The sequence below is a fragment of the Protopterus annectens genome, chromosome 6.part0, assembly GCF_019279795.1.
Source record: "Protopterus annectens isolate FY-2018-M chromosome 6.part0, PAN1.0, whole genome shotgun sequence".
Taxonomy (NCBI): domain Eukaryota; kingdom Metazoa; phylum Chordata; order Ceratodontiformes; family Protopteridae; genus Protopterus; species Protopterus annectens.
Window position 1 is genome coordinate 331,763,859 of NC_056737.1, and position 22,539 is coordinate 331,786,397.

The 22,539-nt window shown below is 40.4% G+C and overlaps 1 protein-coding gene across 1 annotated transcript in view; it reads right to left on the reverse strand.

Annotated features, from left to right (window-relative positions):
• LOC122804302 (F-box only protein 27-like) overlaps positions 1 to 22,539 on the reverse strand; it is a 643,152-nt gene that overhangs the window by 494,153 nt on the left and 126,460 nt on the right. Inside the window, exon 2 of the mRNA XM_044074092.1 lies at positions 5,931 to 6,042. Within this exon, the coding sequence (XP_043930027.1) occupies positions 5,931 to 6,042 (112 nt within the window). The remainder of the gene's footprint in view (positions 1 to 5,930; positions 6,043 to 22,539) is intronic.

Genomic DNA, 22,539 nt, shown 5'->3' on the forward strand with positions numbered 1-22,539 from the left:
AGTATTACTGCTATACAGGTTAAAACAGCACTGTCCAAGGCCAATAATACAGCTTCTATGGGACCTGACAATATCCCTGGCTGTGTTCTACATGAACTACAGAGTGAACTGTCCCATTAGTCTGATGAGTCTGATATGCAAAGCTATGGAATGCATCATTGTGGACCTAATAAACAAAGATATAGGGAATCTACAAACTCTGGATCCCACACAGTTTGGTTTTGTGAAGGGTAGATAATGCCTGCTCAACCTGGTCGACTTGTGTCAGCCACCAGAGCTGTGGATGAAAGCAAGGTGGGTCATACAGCCTACCTTGACCTGGCCAAGGCCTTTGATAACATTCCCCACTCAAAAACTCACTAAGCTAGGTATCAACCCCTGTATCACTAGGTGGGTTGCAAACTGGCTCACAGATAGAACCCACAGTGTGAAAGGAGCTGACTCCAAGTCAGACTGCTGACCAGTCATGAGTGGAGTCCCACAGGGTTTGGTTCTGGGTCCTCTCCTGTTTGGTATCGACTTCTTTGAAGTCCAGGCCAACACAAAGGGACTCTGGCTGACAAAGTTCGCAGACGATTACAAGTTGGGAGCTATTATTAACTCCTAAAGTGATGTTGACATCCTACAGAAAGGCCTCACTGAGACCAACGACTGGTGTTGGAACCATGGCCTTAAGCTCAATGCCAAAAAATGTATCATCATCCCCTTTGGGAAAAAAAACAGTTCCCATGAATTACCACATCGATGGTAGTCCACCGAACACAGAAAGCGTTATAAGAGAGCTGGGAACACAGGTTGACAGCAACCTCTCTTTTGACCACCACACTGCCACTGTGGTCAGAAAATCCTTCTATGTGGCACATCTCATTACTAAGGGTTTTGTATCCAGGAAGAAAGAGGTCATTATCTCCCTCTACTCTTCCCTCATTAGGCCAATCATCGAGTACAATGCCCCATTTGGCATGTAGCTTACTAGACACCTGCAACAACTGGAGAGTCTGCAAAAGTACCTCACAAAGAGGATCCTAGGCCTTAAACACTTGTCCTACATGGAGAGACTCAAAAATCTCCGACTATTCTCTGTCTCATATTGCCTAATTAGAGGAGATCTCTGCTTGATTTACAAAGCCATGTCTGACCCAGCTCTGTTAGAAATGCTACATCTAAAGAAATCCCAGTCCTTCCGCACCACACACTCCAGACAATTGCAACCTCAGTACCACAATCAACAGAACATGCTGTAGGGACAGGTTCATAACCCAGAGACTGCCCATGCTATGGAACAGACTTCCCATACATGTCAAGCAGAGCACCTCCCTTGCCCTCTTCAAAAGAAATCTTGATGAGTGAATGGGAAACAGAAAATTCACCCCGGGTATCACTCCAGTGACTCTATTCGACAGAGGCACTGGGAACTAAGGTCGGGTGGCACAATGCCAGGATAATCCTATGGGCTAGGCTTGTAAAGGCTCCAGGGCCATTAGCCTACTACACAACTATGAACCTATAAGAAGGCGAAAAGAAAGAGGAAAGTGGCTGGGAAAAATAGGATCATCAGACAGCACCTGGTTTATCAGGAAAAGGAGACTTCTGAGGCACAGAAGTCTAAGTAGCTTTTGCAAGAGGACCCCACTTGCCACACTTTTTACCCTTATAAGGAGGGCAAGACTGCCTGTGAATAAAGGCTGCTTTTTTGGGTAATTTCTCCAAAATTTAGGCACAGGAGAAACAAACACATGTTTAAGTTCCTGTAAAGCCTTGTCCTTATCCTGAAGGGACTTAAACACGGCAGCAGCAGCTTCGCCAAACAAGTGTTTATTATCTAGAGAGGTATCTATCAACTAAACCTTAATATCATCAGACAAAGGTTACAGCCAAAGCCAAAAATATCTCCTCATCACAGACCCAAAGACAGCAGCCATAGAGGAAGCATATGCTACATCACAACTGCACTTGATGGAATGATAAGCCACCTGGGAGGAAGTTCCTAAGAGGAGAGGGCAGAAGTTTTACTTTCAGAGTCTGGAAGATCAGAAATCACCTGATAGGCCTGGGAAAGCAGAGTCAAACAAGTACCTGGACATATGAGTCTGATAACTAACAACCCTAAAAGCCAAGGCAGTGGTATAGGACCTTCTTGCCTAGCCTTTCCATGGTTCTGCAATTTTTAGCAGAAGGCAGTAACTTAGGAGAAGGAAACAATTGAGATGGCTTGTCAGAAGCTACAGACCCCATCAAGGGGTCAGCAGAAGGACACTTGTACAAGAACTTGCAGTCCTCAAGCACCCTATAGAACCTATCAGGTTTCTTGGGAGCAGGGCTGAGAGTCAGAAGTCTTAGAAGCATTAGAAAAAGCATCCAACAAAGCAGCCAAAACCGGAGGTAAAGCAAAAGATCTGGGAGAATCCATCTGTAGTAGCTCACCATACCTTTTTTGTATCTCTCAAACTTGAGCACAATCCCATTTAAAGAACTCCATCATTCTAGAGGCAGTGTCCTCAAAAGAAATTTCTTCCATATCAGGACTGGGAGATTCCTCTTCTTCCGATCCATAATACAAAGGAGAGGGAATACGGGAGGAGTAAGCAAGGGATTCCTCATCTGAATCTGCCTCCTTCTCGGAGGAATTCTGTTCTCTGGGCCGCTTATGGAGGGTAGAGGACCCAGGGGACTGGAACAGAAAATCCCTGAGGAGGTTTTAAGGCCATCAAAGCACTAAACAACCTGAGTAGAGGACTGTTTAGTTTTCTGCTTTTTCTTTAATGGGACGTCTGCCTTACAAAATTTAGAAGGCTCCAACCCTTGACGGCATTCAATAATGGTAACAGGGAATTTCCTCTCTGACAAAAATTTGAGGAACACCACTATGCCCCTCAGAGATAATCAGCTGCAGTTCCCCCTGAATGCCTGAAGTAGACATCTGCAATGTCTCCTCAGACGTGCCTAAGATCAGATCCATGCCGGCCTCCAACACTGTCACGGCAGAAAAATCCAGCAATGAAGCCAGTTGAACCTCTGGGCTATCACTCGCCTCGGGAGAGATATCTAGCAGAGGATGTACAGAAGAAGATTCCAGCCTAGATTTATTGGCCTTCTTCACAGATAGCTGTCCCTCAGAGAGGAAAATTCCCTCCATCGTGTCTTTAGCAAGAAGCTTAAGACATTGATTCGCAAGATAAAGTGCCAAAGAAGAAAGCTTACTACGAAGCATCTTGGGAACAAAAGTCTGACAGGCAGAACAGGATGTATTGTCATGTGAAGCACCAAGGCAAACCAGACACTGTTTATGATGGTCGTTATGGGGAATCTGTCTCCCACACTGGCATTTATTCTTCTTGGATGACATGAAACCCCATGAGCAACAATACAGTAAAAGAAAGAGTAGACAACAAAACTTCAAACAGGGCACTTTGCTGTAACAACTTTGTGAACCAGCAATGGAATGGAAATTCAGATCGACGATCATGGGATGACATGAAGACTGACAGCAAAGAAATAAAAGAAACAATGAAAGGATGCAAACTACAAACCATAAAATCCAAAATGGTCACAGAAGAGTAGTCACAGAGCACTAGAAGTTTCCGGAGATTTGCTCTAGGATTCAGAAATAACCCCACCATGGGCAGTAAGAGTTAGCACCAACAGGGGCTGTTCCAATGATGGCAGAAAATGCAGTTCAGAGAGATGTTAACCACAATGAGGAAAGACCTCATTATTAGCTAATGTGCATGTCTTTGTATTGCCAGTAACTACCATTAAAACAAATCAGCATTCCTCTGCTCTTCTGTGGTAAGCACCTCAGGTGGCCCATGCATTGCATCAGCACAGGCATCCTCATACACATGCATGCATTCAAACATATACATCTGTTTGTGAGTTGACAGAACATCCCTGATATATTTTCCTTATTTCTTTGTCTGCCCTCATAACTCAAGGATCCTTACAGTCAGTCAATATTGCCAGACATTAGAGCTCTGTTCTTCTAATTGTTTGTAAAGTACATCATGCTGCTAGACCTGTTGCTCTATTAGCTTTTAAGTGAGTCTAAGTAATACTTTAAAACTTCATCTTGGTGTCATCTAGTGTTCCTCTCAGCTTTCTCCCAAAACCTTAGCACAGCTGTATACAAGTATGGTACCCCCCAAATGGACACAACCCCATCACTCTCAACTGTCTCCAATTTTGCAGGGCACTCCTGTTGTTGACTCTTATATGTGCTTTGTCCCTGATAACTTATGGACCAGTACAGTGCTAATGCTAGATATTAAGAGTTTCATACTTCTTACAGTTTAAAAAATACACTGTAATACAGACCCTTCTCAGTTAGTGTACAGGGATAAGGCTCGGTTCTTGACAAGCTGCTTTCTGTGCCAAGGATGTGACCCCTCCCTCTCTTTTCACTGACTTCAGGTAATATAGTAAGAGTATCCTCGGTGTCTGGTGGTGGCTCAGTGGAATAACCCTTTGTTAAAGAGCTGGATTGGGTACAGTGTTCAAAGCATGAGGGGGCTTACTATTACATCTGTTATGTCTCTGCTACTTGCCTTGAACTGTTAACAATTCCTGAATTTACAGAAACATAAAATGTCGTATTATCCCTGAGACAGTCATTAATGCCACAGATACAGTAGCATTAGAAAATAATGGTGATCATTTGCCAAGATAACTAGCAAACACACCAGGCCTTATTAATTACAACAGAATGAGAGAGAAAAAAGCAGCTTCAAAAAATTACAAATTGTTGTTGAAATGTTTTTGCGAAAATGACTGTCAAAATACAAAAAATAAATAAATAACTGCCTTTATAGACAACACAAAAAAGGGGGTAAAAAATCAAGAAAGGAAACAAAATGCATAGTATAGATAAAGACAGAGGTAAAGCGTTAAGTGAACACCACTGAATTATATATAGCACTGCCACTTTGGAACTTGAAGTGAACTTCAACATGATGCCGCTGCATACATTCCCAGGGACATACCTGTCACCTGACCATTTTCACAGAATGTCCAGATTTTTGCCCCATATTTTCTGGTCTGCTCCTCATAAAAATGATGATTTTCTGGCGAATCACTGGGATGATCTAAGGACTGAAGCCACTAAATGTTGTTGTTCTTGTTGTTGTGTCTTTCGGCTTTTCCCGGTTAGGGGTCGCCACAGTGGAACTCCAGTCCGCTAATGACTGGCAGTAGATTTTTACATGCCGAGTTGCCAGCTCTGACGCACAACCTTCAACGAAGGTACGCCCAGTCACGCATGTCTCCACACAGAAGACGCTCTAGCTGAGAATCGAACCGGACGGCGTCTTACTGTGAGGTGACAAAGCTACTGCAGCACCACCACCGCAGTACTGAAGCCACTAAATTTGTTTGTTTGTGTCTTTCGGCTTTTCCCAGTTAGGGGTCGCCACAGCGGAACTCCGGTCCGCTAATGATTGGTAGGGGATTTTTACATACCGGGTTACCAGCCCTGACGCACAACCTTCAATGAAGGTACACCCATTCACGCATGCCTCCACACAGAAGACGCTTTAGCTGAGAATCGAACGGAACAACGTCTTGCTATGAGGCGACAATGCTACCGCAGCACCACCACCGCAGTTATAAATTTCAGTTTTGGACTTCAAATCCTTCAGAAAAATTATGCTGACACAAACCTTGTTACTCTAGCAACTTTCTAAGTTTATAAAAGCAATATTTAAAATGTGTCCCTATGTTTGGGCCTTTGTCTCTCCATTTTGTCAGGCTTTGTCCAGATACTATGAGGTTGACAGGTATGCCTACGGATATGCTGCCATTAATATTTTCAAGTTTAATTAAATCTACAGCTAGATACATTCTTTATGACTTATTAAACACAAAACATTTGAGAAACATGTATAACAAAGCATAAAATGTACTGTTGAATGAGTAGCCAATAAAGAAATGCTTACCCATATGATGATACAAAGCACTTATCTGATGATCCTTCTGGAGCATCACTGTGGTGGTTCTCAATAACCCATCCATTACCTCCATCTATCTTTGTCCAGTAATTAAACCCATCTAAAGAAGAGAAAATGGTAATAAACATCGCTCCCATCAGAACAGTAAGAAATGCATTGTTGTCCATTACACTATTACAAATAGTAAATATGCATCTGGAAGAGCAATCACCAAAACACACTCAAAGACACCAAAACTAACTTAATTTCAGCTTCATATCAATAAAACATCACTATACATTTTTTTAGAAAAATATGCATCTGTTAGCCTTAGGATTCTGTTAAAACGAAGAAGGCAGCACAGTATTCAAGCAGGATCCAATTTATTCAAACTCCAAAAAATAAAATAAAATCAAAGTCACACAATGCCCTAAAATAACAGCCAATGAATGCTTCAAATTAATTAGCATAATTAATTAGATTAATTACATTCATAGTACCTAACATTTTTTCTTTTTGTTTATGAATTCCACAAACCTAATACACTAAAAGTCTATCTAAAATTCTAAAAATTTAAAAATACTCTAGCAATTTATGGTAAATATAAACAATTACTAAATAGTAATTAAATATGTGATATATAATAATTAATTAATAAACTTTACACCATAAATATACAATTTAAAATGTATGATTTAATATATAATTTCTAAATAAATATCATTAAATTGAATAATCCATATATATTTATGTATATATGAAAACAATCATGGTTATAACCAGTAATAAGTGTTCAATGACGCCCAAGACATATTAAGCTCATAGGTGTACTAAAGTTTATGTACATCAATATATTTATTATTCAATTTAATGATATTTATTTAGAAATGATATATTAAATCATACATTTTAAATTGTATATTTATGGTGTAAGGTTTATTAATTAATTATTATATATCACATATTTAATTACTATTTAGTTGTTGTGTCTTTCGGCTTTTCCCGGTTAGGGGTCGCCACAGCAGAACTCCGGTCCGCTAATGATTGGTAGTTGATTTTTATGTGCCGAGTTACCAGCCCTGACGCACAACCTACAACGAAGGTACGCCCATTCAGATGCTCTAGCGGAGAATCGAACCGGACAGCGTCTTACTGTGAGGCGACAACACTACCGCAGCACCACCACCACCGCGGGTATTTAATTACTATTTAGTCATTGTTTATATTTACCATAAATTGCTAGAGTATTTTCAGATTTTTGGAATTTTAGATGTATAGACTTTTAGTGTATTAGGTTTGTAGAATTCATAAACAAAAAGAAAAAAATGTTAGGTACTATGAATCCTTAGGATTCTGTTCTCAGATACAGTTAAAATAATTTAACAGATATATTTTCAAGAGATAATTAGAATTAAAACTACTGCCATGACTTTACATATCTATAAGCCTGTTAAGACTAACTTCCAAATGTTCATACTAGTCATACTCAAGACTCAGGGTGCATTTGACTAACTTAAACAGAGTTCATGAAAAAATGCATGCCAACAAATGTAACAAAACCTTTATCTCAAATCCTGCATTTTATCACTTTTTTGAAGCATAGTGTACGAATGCTTCTAACAAGTACGTTTTACACAAAATTAATCTGGAATCCACTTGTGTGCTGCATTACTGTAAAACTAAGCAACAGTCTTCAATATCAAGTCAAACTAGCATTTCATTTTAGTTAAAGGACCACTACGGGCAAATGATGAAGAAAACATATATTTTTTATCTTGCCATGATTTACTACACCTCCCAAAGCTGCCTGCAGCAAAATAAGTACTCATTCCTAATTTTATTTTGTTTTTACTCGTCTGCCCTCATGGGGGCAGACATTGTGATTCCTTTGGAAAGCTAAATCTGTTTCAATGCACAGACTGTGAGAACAAATAGCCCTACCATTTGTTGTCAGACTAGACTTCCATTCACTTAGAATGGACCACCTGAACAAAATGCCAAGTTTGAGAGTCTGCAGCTCATGTGTCATTGACTGGTATGTGCTGAGTTTTTCAAATGTTGTTCCTATTGATGTACTACACATTCTGTGAAAGAAACTTGCAAAAGTGTCAACAAATTACTGAGACAAAAAAGACTTTTCACAAGGAGCAGTTTTGCAAGTTTCAATTCCTGACCAAGTTACTCCTCCCATCTCCCTCCTTCAGTGGGCTACAGTCTCACATTCAGGCTTGGGTAGATTCAACTATTTTGTCAGCTTTGCATGACAATAGGCATCAAAAAAATCACAGCCTGGTGTGCCACTAAAACTGTTCCCTTGTTATATATCTCTTCACTTCTAAATAGCATTTCTCCAGGAATAAAAAAAAAAAAAAAAGCACACACCAGTCCAGATTTTGGGCCAATCTATCCATTTCTTAATGTGCACAGTAAAACATTCAGTTTATAATGCGTTCTGGCTGCTGACATAGTTATCTTTACATAGTTAATCTCTTATAGCATAGCCTGAACTTATGGTATTCACTGCCAAGCTTTACAACAGCTTCAGATGTGACCCAGTACTTTGTCAATATACTGTAAATACATAGATTAATACAAATATTTGTGCACATATGACACGTACAATAATACACACATACCATCATTAAAACAAGATAATTGCAACATAAATCATATCAATATAGTTATGATTTCTAGTTTATGACCCTGTTTGTCTATGGAAACTTCTTTTGGAATTTATGTTCAAGCAATTGTATATTTGTTGTATATTATCTTGTTAAATTGTTTCTCAATATTCTAACCACTGTATGCTGCATCAATTGTAAAACTCTGATTTTACTCCTTTTATATTTTCTATGCTCTTTGTACAAAATAGCTATGTTTGTATAATTTATTTTTATTATTTTTTATAATTGTTTATTATGTATCTGGAGCTTTTCTCCCCGAGCCTCCGCTGAAAACGGCCACCTTGTGTCCAGTCAGACTAACCTGGTAAACAAATGGAAAACAAAATAAAACATAAAATATACTAAGAAAATCAATCAATATGCCAAGAAAAATCCAAAACTTAAGAAATAAAACACAGAAGGAAGGAAAATGTTTCCTTGATGCTGTCATGAAAATCCCACTCAATTACTCAGATATTATGGGCAAATATATATATATATATATATATATATATATATATATATATATATATATATATATTATAACATACATAATATATTAGACAAAACAACGTACCCAACACACTAGTCATAGGTGACTCTATAGTCAGGCAGACTGATGTCCCACTCACCAGGCTAAACAAGGAGAAGGTTACTGTCAGCTGCCTGTCGGGTGCCAGGATCTGCCACATAACCCACGCACTCAGGTCACTCCATAACAAGTACAGATATGACTCTGTCATTGTCCATGTTGGTGTGAATGACCTGAGACATGCCTCCCTGGACTACATGAAAAGAGACATGGAAGAGCTCTCCCATCTTGTAGCCCAGGGAGGTATGACCCTAGCCCTGAGTAGCATTCTGCCATCGCCCAGAATGATACCGCAGTACAAGAACAAACTGATTGACTTCAACAATTGGTTAAGCTTCTGGTGTCATTCTAAGGGGATCCAGTATCTGTCTGCCTGGGACGACATGGTCGACAGACCACGATGCTTTGCCAGAGATGGCCTGCACCTGTCGCCCATGGAATTCTGGATACTGGCTAAGCCTCTTGCCGCCCCTATAGTGCCTTTTTTAGACAAGTTTCAAATGTAACAGGAACAGGCAACCAAAAACTGAGGGTAATGCTACTCAATGCTAGAAGTCTAAATTTCAAAATGCACTCACTCAAGGCACTCCTTAAAATGGAGAACATCGATATCTGTACAGTGACTGAGAACTGGTTCAAGGATCCAAAGAGCACCCCTGCACTACCAGACTTTAACTCATACCACACTTTTCGGCCATGTAAACTGGACAGGAACACCAAAGCCAGAGGTGTGCCCATATTCATTAAGGATATCCACACCTCCAGGCTTGTTGCTCAGCATAATGCATCCGAGGTTATCCAAGTGCAACTAACTCTGGGCAAAACTGCAATCCAAACTGTAGCTTGCTACAGATCCCCCATCATGCCCCAAGATTCCCACTCCTCTTTTCTTGATATACTGGAAAATATTAGGGTTCAAACACTCTAATAATGGGCGATTTCAACTACCCCACCATTAACTGGGAAAACTACTCATGTACTAACTCCTTCGCTCATTGCTTTCTGGAATTCATAAATTCCAGTGCACTGGATCAACTTATCCACACCCCCACCAAGGGCAACAATATCCTAGACCTAGTCATTACCAACATGAGTGACCAGTGTTCCACACCCGAAGTCAACTCCTTGTTGGTCAGATCCGACCATAAGCTAATCGCCCTAGATATCCACATCCTGCCCCCACCCCACATTAAGGAAACCACAGTAAAAAATTTCTCCATAGCCAACTTCATGCTTCTTAAGACAGAAGTGGCGAACTTCATGACACCCATGCAGATGGGCAATACAGTTACGACTGCTGAATCCTACACAAATGGACTCTATAAGCACTTACATGAGTGCATGGATCGTGCTATCCCAAACAGAACCAAGAAGCTATCCTCCAAAAAAGGAAGCCAATCTGGTGGTCCCCTGCCATAAACAAACTGTACAAGAGAAGGAAGAAACTGTTAAAAGAGAGTAAAATCCCATGAGTGGTGGAGCTCCCCGGTCAGCCTCAGTAAGAAGCTGAGATTCCTTATAAGAGCTTCCAAAGCTAGCTATGAAAATAAAATCGCCACTGATTCTAAGGACAACCACAAAGTATTCTATAGCTATGTCAAGAATCTCAATGGCAACACCCATATCTGCTCTGAGTTACAGCACAACAGCATGAAAATTACAGAACCAACTGATATTGCCAACATCCTGGCAGACAGGTTCAGTGCTAACTTTACCACCCTCTCACACCCTAAAGGGCCCATATATATACAGGAAGAATGCAGAGTTCCTGTAATCACAACTACACAGGTAAAAGCTGCACTCTCTAAAGCCAAAAACACAGCATCCATGGGACTGGACAACATCCCAGGCTGCGTTTTACACGAACTTCAGAACAAACTGGCTCCCCACCTAAGCACCATGTTCAATCATAGCCTCACATCAAGCTTTGTGCCCACTGAATGGCACACAGCAACAGTTATCCCACTCCACAAAGGGGGAGCCGCCACTGATCTTGGGAACTATCGCCCTATTAACCTGATAAGCCTGGTCTGCAAGGCCATGGAATGTATCATCATGGAACTCAAACAAAGACATTGGTAACCTCTAAACTCTGGACCCCACCCAGTTCAGGTTTGTGAAAGGCAGATCATGCATCCTGAACCTAATCGACTTCTCTGAGGCAGTCGATGAGGCTAAGGTGGTTCACACAGCCTATCTTGACCTCGCCAAGGCTTTTGACACCATCCCCCATTCTGGAATTATAGCTAAATTCACTAAACTAGGTATAAATCCCTACGTCACAAGATGGGTTGCCAACTGACTCACTGACAGAACCCACACTGTAAAAGTTGCAGACTCCAAATCTGACATCAAACCAGTGACAAGTGGAGTACCACAGGGTTCAGTCCTGGGACCTCTCCTGTTTGTTATCTACTTCTCTGAAGTACAGGCTAACACAGAAGGCCTCTGGCTAATGAAGTTCGCAGATGACTGCAAACTAGGAGCCATAGTAGAGTCTCCAAATGATGTGGACATCCTACAGAAGGGCCTCACTGAGACAGATGCCTGGTGTCAGAGCCATGGCCTCAAGCTCGATGCCAAAAAGTGCACTGTCATCCCCTTTGGTAAAAACTCTGCACCCATGAGCTACCACATAGGTGGTAGTCTACTTAACACTGAATATGTGATGAGACCTTGGGGCCCAGGTGGACAGTAGTCTCTTCTTTGATAATCACATCACCACAGTAGTCAGGAAGTCCTTAAATTCTCTTATACGTCCAGTTGAATACATCTAGATCTTCACTGGACAAAGCTGAGGTTTTTAAGCAGAAAATAGGCAAGGACAGGAAATCAAAGGTTGTGGCTAACCCCACACCTGCAATTACTAACAAATAACAAAATTCAGCAAACACTGACTAACTTCCAGTTCAGTTAATATTCCTGCAACACAGTTAAAATCAATTTAAATACTGTATTTGGGAGATCGTAGGTTTACCCCGGGTGTCACTTCTGTGTCACTGTTAGACAGAGGCACAGTATACTAACCTCGAAAAAGGGCATAGCAAAATAAATTTAAAATGGGTGGCGAAAGCCAAACACATTCTGGCTAGGCTTATAAATGTCCTAGGGCAGATAGCCTAGTATGAACCTATGAACCTATGAACACCTCATCACAAAAGGGTTCTCATCCAGGAAAAAAGAGGTCATCGTTCCCCTTTACTTGACACTCATTAGACCCATTATAGAGTACAACGCCCCTTTTGGAATGTACCTCACAAGACATCTGCAGCAGCTGGAAAGGCCGCAGAAGTACCTCAGAAAGAGGATTACTGGCCTCAAACAGATGCCCTACACTGACCATCTCAAAAAACTCCAGCTTTACACCATAGCATATCGCCTACTCCGAGGTGATTTCTGCCTAACATATAAAGCTATGTCAAATCCAGAGCTGCTGGGCATGGTACACCTAAAGAAAATCCAATAACTCCGAGCTACACACTCTAGGGACCTAAACCTTGTCACCACAATAAACAGGACATGCTGGAGAGATAGATTCCTGCCCCAGAGACTTCCCATACACTGAAACAAGCTTCCCATCTATGTCAAGCAAAGTTCCTCATTAGCACTTTTCAAGAAAAATCTTTGAGTGGATGGGAGATACGAAAATATACCCCGGGAATCACTTCTGTGGCTCTACTCGACAGGGGCACAGGAAAATAACTTTCTTTGGTGGCATAAGCCAGGGAACCTTGTTGGCTAGGCTTACTTAGGCTGATAGCCTAGTACCTACCTATGAACCTATTATTAGACTAAATACAATATTATGTATCATTGAAATGTGCTGACATTATAAGGGTGACAGTTCATTATTTACCCATAAAGCAAATGTCAGAGTGGAAAAGTTCAAATAGTGGATAAAGAGGAGGAGGGGAAAGAGAAGAAAGAGTGAGAAAAAGTATTTGTTAGAAGTAATAATTAGGGTAGATATGGGAGGCAGGAGAAAAAATGAGTAAAAGCAGCATTACAAGTAAGAGAAACGAAACCAAGGAAAAGAAATAACATGGACAACAAGATTTACTGTGTGTGTGTGTGTGTGTGTGTGTGTGTGTGTGTGTGTGTGTGTGTGTGTGTGTGTGTGTGTGTGTGGTGTAAAAGAACTATAAAGCAAATTTGCACAGATACCTGCTTGCTGCCCTGCTGAGGGGGATGGCTGCATATCTCTCATATAACATATGTTAACATATATGTTATATATCATATAACATAGAACAAGAAATCTGGACAAGGCCATAAATAATAGGGGACAAATGCCTAAAAATGGGACAATTTAAAAATATTGCACTTACAAACTTAGAAAGTTGATAAACAGGTTTTGCATTAGAGTGAATTTTCTTAAGGATATGAAGTCTGAAAATCAAATGCCTGTCAACTTTCTGACTTCAGTGTTTAATGATTTGCCAGTGATTTGGCAGAAAACTACAATTTTACGAAAAACAGAAAAAATCTGGATTTTCTGCAAAAATCTGTACTGTTGAGAGATATGGATGGAAGCCCTGAACCAACACCCATCAATCATTTTCATTTGTTTGCCAAAGCCATTACAGCAGTGTTTTGCAGAGAGGTGGGAAAAGCCTTAAATTTGACTGGTATGTTGTGTGGGTGTGGGTAGCTGTGTTTGTGGAAGGTGGAGGTGTGCCTTTGTAAGTGTGGTGCGAATGTTATGGATTATGAAATGGAGAGATTAAGAGTAAAATTGTGCTCAGTGAAGTCCCTAGCAATTTCATCACTGCTTGATTCAGACAAATACATTCCCTGTGCTTGTCAGTGCTATGTTTGAGTGCATTGTTTTGGGAGTGTAGTTTCACTGCTACAGCTGCTGCTACTCTTTCAATACAAGTATCTGCTTTGGAAGTTTTCTCCAGGAGTCTGTTGCTGAAAGGATGAGAGACATGCTACAGGTATACAACTAAGACAAACTAGATAAAGCAATAGTAAGAAAAAGTACTAGGTCACATCAGATGCTTGGGAGGTCATTGTTAAGAAACTGAGAACTGTTGTAAAATGTATCATTAAATACCATAAGATCAGGTTATACTATAAGAGAATAACTATGTAAAGATAACCATGTCAGCAGCCAAAATGCATTACAAGTTGAATATTTTACTGTGCACATTTTAAATGGATAGACTGGCCTAAACTCTGGACTGATGCGTTTGCTTTTTTTTTTCAAAAGTCAAGTGACATACAAGGGAACAGATTTAGTGGCACACCAGGCTGTGATTTTTTTTTTATGTCTATTGTCATGCAAAGCTAACTAAATAGTTGAGTCTAGTAAAGCTGGAAATGTGAGACTGTAGCCCACTGAAGGGGGGGGAGATGGGAGGAGTAACCTGGCCAGGAACTGAAACTTGCAAAACTGCTCCGTGTGAAAAGTCTTTTTTATCTCAGTAATTTGTTGACACTTTTGCAACTCTCTTTCAGAGAATGTGTAGTAGTACATCAGTAGGAACAACATTTGTAAAACTCAGCGCATACCAGTCAATGGCACATGAGCTGCAGACTCTCAAACTTGGCAGTTTTTTTCAGGTATTCCATTCTAAGTGAATGGAAGTCTAGTCTGACAACAAATGGTAGGGCTATTTGATCTCAGTCTGTGCATTATGGGACAGATTTAGCTTTCCAAAGGAATCACGATGTCTGCCCCCATGAGGGCAGACAAGAGTAAAAAAATAAATAAAATTAGGAATGAGCACTTATTTTGCTGCAGGCAGCTTTAGGAGGTGCAGTAAATCATGGCAAGATAAATAATATATGATTTTTCATTGTTTGCACATAGTCGTCCATTAACCTTATGTACAGCCTATCTCATCTGATCAGCTCTCCAAGCTAAATTTTGCTCTTTATATTTTCATGCGCAGTGTCGCTGTAGAATTTCTGATCTGCTGGTACTTTGTTGGACTGTCAGTTACAGTTCTCTCCTCGAATGCGCCTATCCAGTCATCAGATTAAATTAATGTGAAGAGGTGACTGAATTAATACCAACCATAAATTTTACATTTATTGGCTTACATCACAGGAGCTCACAATATTTTTATATACCAGCAATCTCTGCCAGAAAGCAACTACAGTCTATTGAAAGTTAAGTGCTATGCCTAAAGAATAACAATTTATGGGTATAGTTATGCCTCAATGTAGAAGAATGAACCTCTAGCCGCACAATAAAATATCATTAGTATGGGTGTTCCCACTTGACAAACCTGTCAACTGTCCCTGTGTTGGGGGAACATTCCTATTTTCAGAAACGATTTACCCCTTTACACAATTTTCTGAATCCCCCTCATCATGTGACTCTTGAAGATGTAGTACACAGAAAACCACACTACATGACCAAATAACTAGAGACCAGAATAATTTAAGGACAAAGGACACATAGGTTAGTACTAGGCTAACTGTCCTTGCGAGCCATTTTAAGCCTAGCCAATTATCCCTTGTGAGACTCAAACCCTGCACCTTGTGTTTGTAAGGCAAACACCTTCACCATTAGGCCAACCTCCCAACTATCTTATACCTCCCTTTTTCTTCAGAAGCAAAAATAAATGACTGTGTGGTAGAATTTTGCAGAACAGTTCACTAAAGTCTCACAATATTACAATGTGTGTCTGACAATGCGATTATATTTTCCATCATTTTTGTCACTTTGTTTTTTTAATGCGTTTCTGAATAGTATTCCACATTCCTTCTAGAAGCAGGAAGAGTTACATACTTTTCAGTACTCAAATGTAAGGCTAATTACATGGCCAGAGCTGGATACACCCACTTTTCAAGAGCCTTTGTTCCTATTTTCAATGTCTACAGACTGACAGGTATGTCATCTGGCCATTTTAAAACTGCATAAATTGCAGAATACTAACCTCCGAGTGACATACTGATATTACATCAGACAGACGATCAAGGCATGTTATAAAACAGGCTTTCTGACTACAGTAGTCCTTTAATCTTTTAAAACTGTGGTTGTGATTTCATTGCTAAGGTATTTTGTACTACAGTCTTTCAGGGATCAACAGCATCTGGGCACTGATGTTTATAATATAATCTGCATTAAAATAGTAAATGTGAGTAACACCGGTACTGCAATAACATCTAAAGATTAAAAATAAGCTGTACGTAGGAGTCAGTCATTCAAAATGCTCACCTGTCAAATGACCCATTTTTTACAGGTAGGCTCAAGTATCACTGTCTCAGAGAGACACTGGTCAGATTTCAGCTGATACACTATCTTAAAAAGACACGGCTTCTGTTACCTGACAGCATGCACTTAGCTGCTGCTCTACAGCTCAGCGTTTTCTATTCAGTTTCTTGTCAAGTTATTTCCTTTGTTGCTCATGTCCTGCACAGGATGTATAGTCAACAGCACCCGCATCAGTCTAGTACTTTGGTTGTGTCATGTTAAACTAGGATTTTGTTAGGAATTGAATCCATCGTTTCACACATGGAAGCAAACACAGTTTCCTGATATTTCTCTGTCTCTCTCTTTTCTCAGAACTCCACAAAATAAATACTAGAATAAGCACTCTACTGCACTTGTATGCTGAAAAGTAGAGACATCACCAACTGCTCTCTGTTCAGCTAAGTCACCCGTCTTCAGCTTCTCTGGTCACCATACCTCTCAACTGTCCCCAATTTTCAGGAATATTCCTGATTTGGACTCAATTTCTAGTTCTGTCCCTCTTAATCCCGTCAACAATTTTTGGAGAAAATGTGGTGAATTATACTTAATAAATAACAGTAATAAGAATTATAGACTTCTTTTACTTCATAATACGTATATTAATTCACATTCTGTCAATATCTCAGATTAATCTACCCAAAATCCCTATTTACCATTTTTGCACATGGGGTCAGGGTGTCAACTTAGCAGTGACAATCATCTACAGCCCAAGTCCACATCACCAGGTGGCCAGCCCTGCCATGGCTGTTCTTCTATGCCACACAATCACACACACACCACACACACCTGGCTCTGAATTCTGCGCAGAGGATTTCTGAGTTCCAGGCCCTTATGCCCATTCCTCCTTTTTCGTTTTTTCACAGGACAGTGCGTCCCTTTGTACTAATCCTTCTTTTATGCCCATGGTAGACAATGAGTTGTCCTTGAAACAGTCAGTACAACTCCCTTCCTTTTTCCTTTCTCCTCAGTCTGCTATCGAGAGGGTCCTGCATACCTTGGATTTGCACAAGACAGCTCAGGAACTATTTGGATAAAACTAGGACTATTCGTAAGTCTAATCCGCTTTTTGTTTCCTTTCATCCCAGGTCTTTGGGTCTGGCTGTTTTTAAGCAAACCAACTCCTCCTGGATATCTAAGGACATTACCTTTTATTATTCTTTTCATTGCAAATCTCTGTCTGTTTCTGTTAGACCTCATTACAGTAGGGCTGTTGCCTCTTCCGGTGCCTTCTTCGAGGGGTTGGACACTAATTCCATCCTTGAAGCTGCTACTTGGTCTTCAGTGCATACATTTACTAAGCATTATAAGTTGGATATGGCTTCTAGGGGGAGAGCAGGTTTTGATGAAACCATTTTATGTGGATTTGATAAGGGCTCTTTTCAGCCCACCACATCCCATTCTGTTTCTTGAGCTTTTTTATTCTCCCTTCTGTAACAAATACTACAACAGTGACAAAGACATAGTACAGTTGTGTAAAATCTTAACATAACAGTAGATATCCTTCTCTTCACTGTCGCAGTATTCGCTCCTTCCCTCCAACCCCCTCTGGTTTATTCTGCATTTTTTCCTTCTGGATATGCAGGAACTCCTTTGTTCTAGGACAACTGTTCTCTTCTGGGGCAATTCAGTTCTAGGTAGTTGCATCCATACATCCTTTTTATGCCCTAAGTGCTGTGTGGGGAACACAAATATGACATACGGTGCAGACAAGATCTCTTTTAAGCTTTTTTATACTGGTCAAGAGACGAACTGTCAAGGGCTGGACACCCCTTCTGTAACAAATACTGACACAGTGATACAGAAGGACATCGTTTTGATCAGGAACCTTTGAGACATTTTCACAAGCAAGAATGGAATTGTTAATCAGTTCACTAGCATCAAATATGAGGGTCATATACAGGCAGGGATATAATACTCTGTAAGAATTAGGCATGAGTGAGGGTAGAAGGTTCAATTGCCCATCCCAACACATCAGCTAAGAGCCTACATGTTAATCATGTTCAAAGTAGGGATAAGCCAAGGGAGGGCTGACCTTAATTTGCTGTTTAAATTGGTTTCACAACACCTCAGGCTGGGTAGACACTACAAAGCAGATAAAAGGGCACCCTGAAGGGGATAGTGAAGCAGCACCTGATAGTGGCAGACAAAAGAATCATCAGTTTTCAAGCAAATATGGAAAGTCCTGCCAAGGATATGCAATGATGGGCATAAAGCTTTGTTGTTCAGAATCTCTCTTCCATTCAATGTGGAGCACTTAGAATTTTGGTACTAGTACAACACAGAGGACACACAATCACTACAATCATACTAGCATTCTCAGACATCAAGTTTTCCAGGGAAAACATAGTGTTATGTATTGCAAGATCAAAGACAGACCAGGGAGCAACAAAGGCAGCAGTTAAGTCTGAAGCCTCCCAAGAAGAGTTGCCAAGAACTCAATACATGGCTGAGGTATTATATAAGCAAGACTAGAAACTGCCAAGGATGTGTATCTATAAAACTTTTTTGGCCACAACCAAGGAAAGTCAATGATTCAGTATCACTTCAGAATAGTTCTGTAGAAAGAGTTGAACATTTGGTGTTAGAAACAAGGCACTGTACAATGCACTCATTTAGGATAAGGGCTTTATCATGTACCTAAGCTGAAAAGTAGCATCAGCAGACACCATAAAGGGACTAGGACAGTGGAAATCAGCAGCAGCCAAGGGATATTTATGTAGTCTATTCAGTTACTGACATTCCTATCTTTTACATGCTTTCAATTACCTCCAGAATGCATGAAAACAGCTGGAGATTCATGTGTTAAGAGATTCCAAAGGTGTTTACAGAAAAGATCAGAGGAATATCATTGGATGAGCAAGTAGTACAATGGGGTTGGGATCTCTGGTATAAGACAGCACAACTGATGACAGAGCTTGAGCAGCATGAGAAGTATATGGGCCTCCTGCAGGTTTAATTTTGGATGCATGAGTAATGATTTACGTCAAGTCCCCCATAAAAGACTTAGAGATCATCACGGACAGGGATTTGCAAACTGTTAAAAAGGATCATCAAGGCATAAAGTTAAAATCATCCAAAACAGTACAAAGGCTAGGGTGGAATACTACCACGTTAGACAGGGCACGGGAGAGGGTAAGGCAAGGGCTACGCAGTTTCATGGCCAAGGCATAGAAGGGTTATGCAGGCACATAAGCAGCATACCCAGACATAAAGGTAAAATGGAAATAAATGTGTGAAGATGAAGTTTACTTGTTGAACCAAGGTATAAGTGTATATGCAGAGGGCACAGGGGCTGCATTATGGCAGTACCACCATTTGGTACATTTAGCGATAAGTGGATTTTGCACCCTTTCTTTGTAGCAATCTGTGGCAATCTACAGGAATGCAAACAGAGATTACTTAAATAAGAGGGTATGAAACATCTAGTCCTCACCATTATGGATTGGATGGGGGGGGGGAGTTATGGGACTCCTTATCCAGTCTTCCTTATGCAACTAAAGGTGATCCAAGAAGTACTCTGCTGTGATGTGAGAAAGAATTGACTGAAAAAGTGAAAAGCAAAAGAAAGGATATGAATAAGTTACTGACTGTGAAATCCTTCGCGGACAGAGGTAATGCAGGGAATATTCCTGGGCATCCTGACTTGTGCACATACTGTTACTACTGACATTGAAATTGAGGTAAATAAAACTAACAACCAATTTAGAATTTGACTAACTGGCATAATAAACATACAACTGTAGCCATTTAAACTCCATTCCTGATGTAAATTAATTTCTTAGCCACTTAAATGTGATTAGTACATGTTATATGCCTGCTTTAAGGGAAGAGGAGAGGGCACGGCATTCCATAAAAGAGTAACAGAACATAACAGAATAGAGCAGTGTCCTTTCACAAACAACAACCAGGTTCAGACATTTGCAGAGTCCTAGAGAGGAAAGGCCAGACTCAACGTATCACTCTTCTGAGGACATGCAAACAACAGCTACAGGCTCCCCCTTTCAGAATAACTCCTTCTTTGAGGAGAAGATAGAAAGTTTATGTAAACAAATGAAAAAAAAACATAAAATATACTTCACATCTGTTGTATGCAAAGGTTAACCACCTTATAAAATCACACAAGAGAGATCAGTTTCTGCTGTTTGTGCATTAGACACCACTTTTATTCCAGACCATGTTGTTTTTTTCACAACACAAAAGGAGGTCTGCAGATAAAAGGAATTCTTCCCAGCACGACAGTCAGCTTTCTCCAAAAGCCAGGCCCGAGCTCTTAGAAAAACAATACCAACCTGGTAAAAGGTTAAGGGAAGGCATGAGTTTACTTTCAGAGTTAATAAATAAATTATCACTCTCAGGCGGATCTTAGAGGTACTACTGAACCATCTTGCACTTACACTCAAAACCATCCTACTGAAAGGCAAACTACTACATACACCCATAAAAAAGGGCCTACACCTAGTTATAGCAAGAGACAGTCATAATTAGTCAAATGGGGCATGAAAAGCAAAGTATCCCTATAACAAGCTTCATCTTTTGATGCTTACTAACAAAATAAAAATAATAAAAAAACAAAACAAATACAGAAGATTGAAATTTACTCCTAAATCAAAAGGTACAGAATGACTATTTTCTTTAACAGCCCTACATAATCTATTCACCAGGATCCTACAAGCCCTCTTTAATTTGTCTACTTATACAGCCTTAAGAAAACTGACACATCTTCAGTTTCCTTATAGAGCTAAAAAGAAACTCTGAAGATGCATCAACTTCTGGCTAGCATCAAGCTAATGCCCATGTCTTCTAGACTTACAACAGCCATAATCAATTTTTACAGCCTGGCTGGCTCCATGGCACAGAGGGAAGGAGATCTGAGTGTGGCCCATACCACCAAGGTTTGATTAGTTGCCCTGGAACTGTTGGAAATGGGGGGAGGGGAGTGCACTTAAGCGGAGGTACACTTGTAAGTGCAATTTCCAGGGTGGAAAACTGAGAAAGCACCACTAAGTGCTTCCTGGAAAGAGATAGGGCTTCCTGGAGGGAATGCTCCTTGCAGAAGTCCACAAATGAGGGGGATGCACATCCCCTTCCTGACACTCTGAGTGCATGTAAAGAGAGGGGCATAATTCAGCAAAAATTTTTAACCATCTGAATGGCTGTCTAAATGATGGCTCCTCCCAACCAATCTTCATCCCAGGGGGAATGCATAAGCTGACACACAGGGAGTGGGAAGGAGCTTATAATCATCAGACAGAAGAGGCAAAGAGAACAAAAAGGTTTTAAAAAGTGCCTACCAGCTGACAAATACAGACCCGGCTAATTTACCTTTTGAGGAAGGCAAAGACATGCAACCCTACCACAAGCAGAGGGCTGCCTCCCTTGAATCACTACTACTATTATGATCAACTCCATAGTTAGCAGAACAGCCATCCAAAAGCTGTCACATTAAGTGATCTGGCTGAATGTTGATTCTTTTACAAATGGCTTTCAAATAACTGTCCAGCTTCACTCCCAACCAGCTGCATATTTCAGAAAGCAAGACATGAAACTTTTTTGCCCACACCTAAGTGTCTAACCCCTACAAATACCATTCCTTCTAACTTGCCAAGCAACTCCCTTCATCATCTCACAGTCACCTAACATTTGCAGTAAAAGAGGGAACATTCCTCCTTTACAACTCTAAACCCAAAAGATGTAAACTACTTCAGCAATAGTCTCACAGACGGGTTAGTACAGGACTTTTTTCTCCAACATAAAACTGTGTATAATCAAAGAGTTGATATAAAGATTCATGCTAGTTGCCTGCAATCTAACAATGTCTTCTTTTTAATTTGGATTTAAGGCATCTCACCTACAGTAACAATGCTGAATCTGAATAGCCTGTTGAAAATCACTTGCAGAGATAAAAAGTTTTTTTTTTTTTTTTTTTTTGCACAAGACAAGGCTCTCCATCCTCATTTGGATGCAAGCCCCCCTTAATTTATATATCTCAATATCAGCACCAATTTGTCCAAAATCATCTGGTGCCACTGAGGATTATGAAGGCCTAGACCTGAGGGATAGATTGCCATGGTGAAAGTTTCAGAGAGCCTGAAGAGTTAAGAAGTCATTCCGACTTTTTGGATTGTGCTTAGTTCTGGGAGGCTTTCTCTTTCT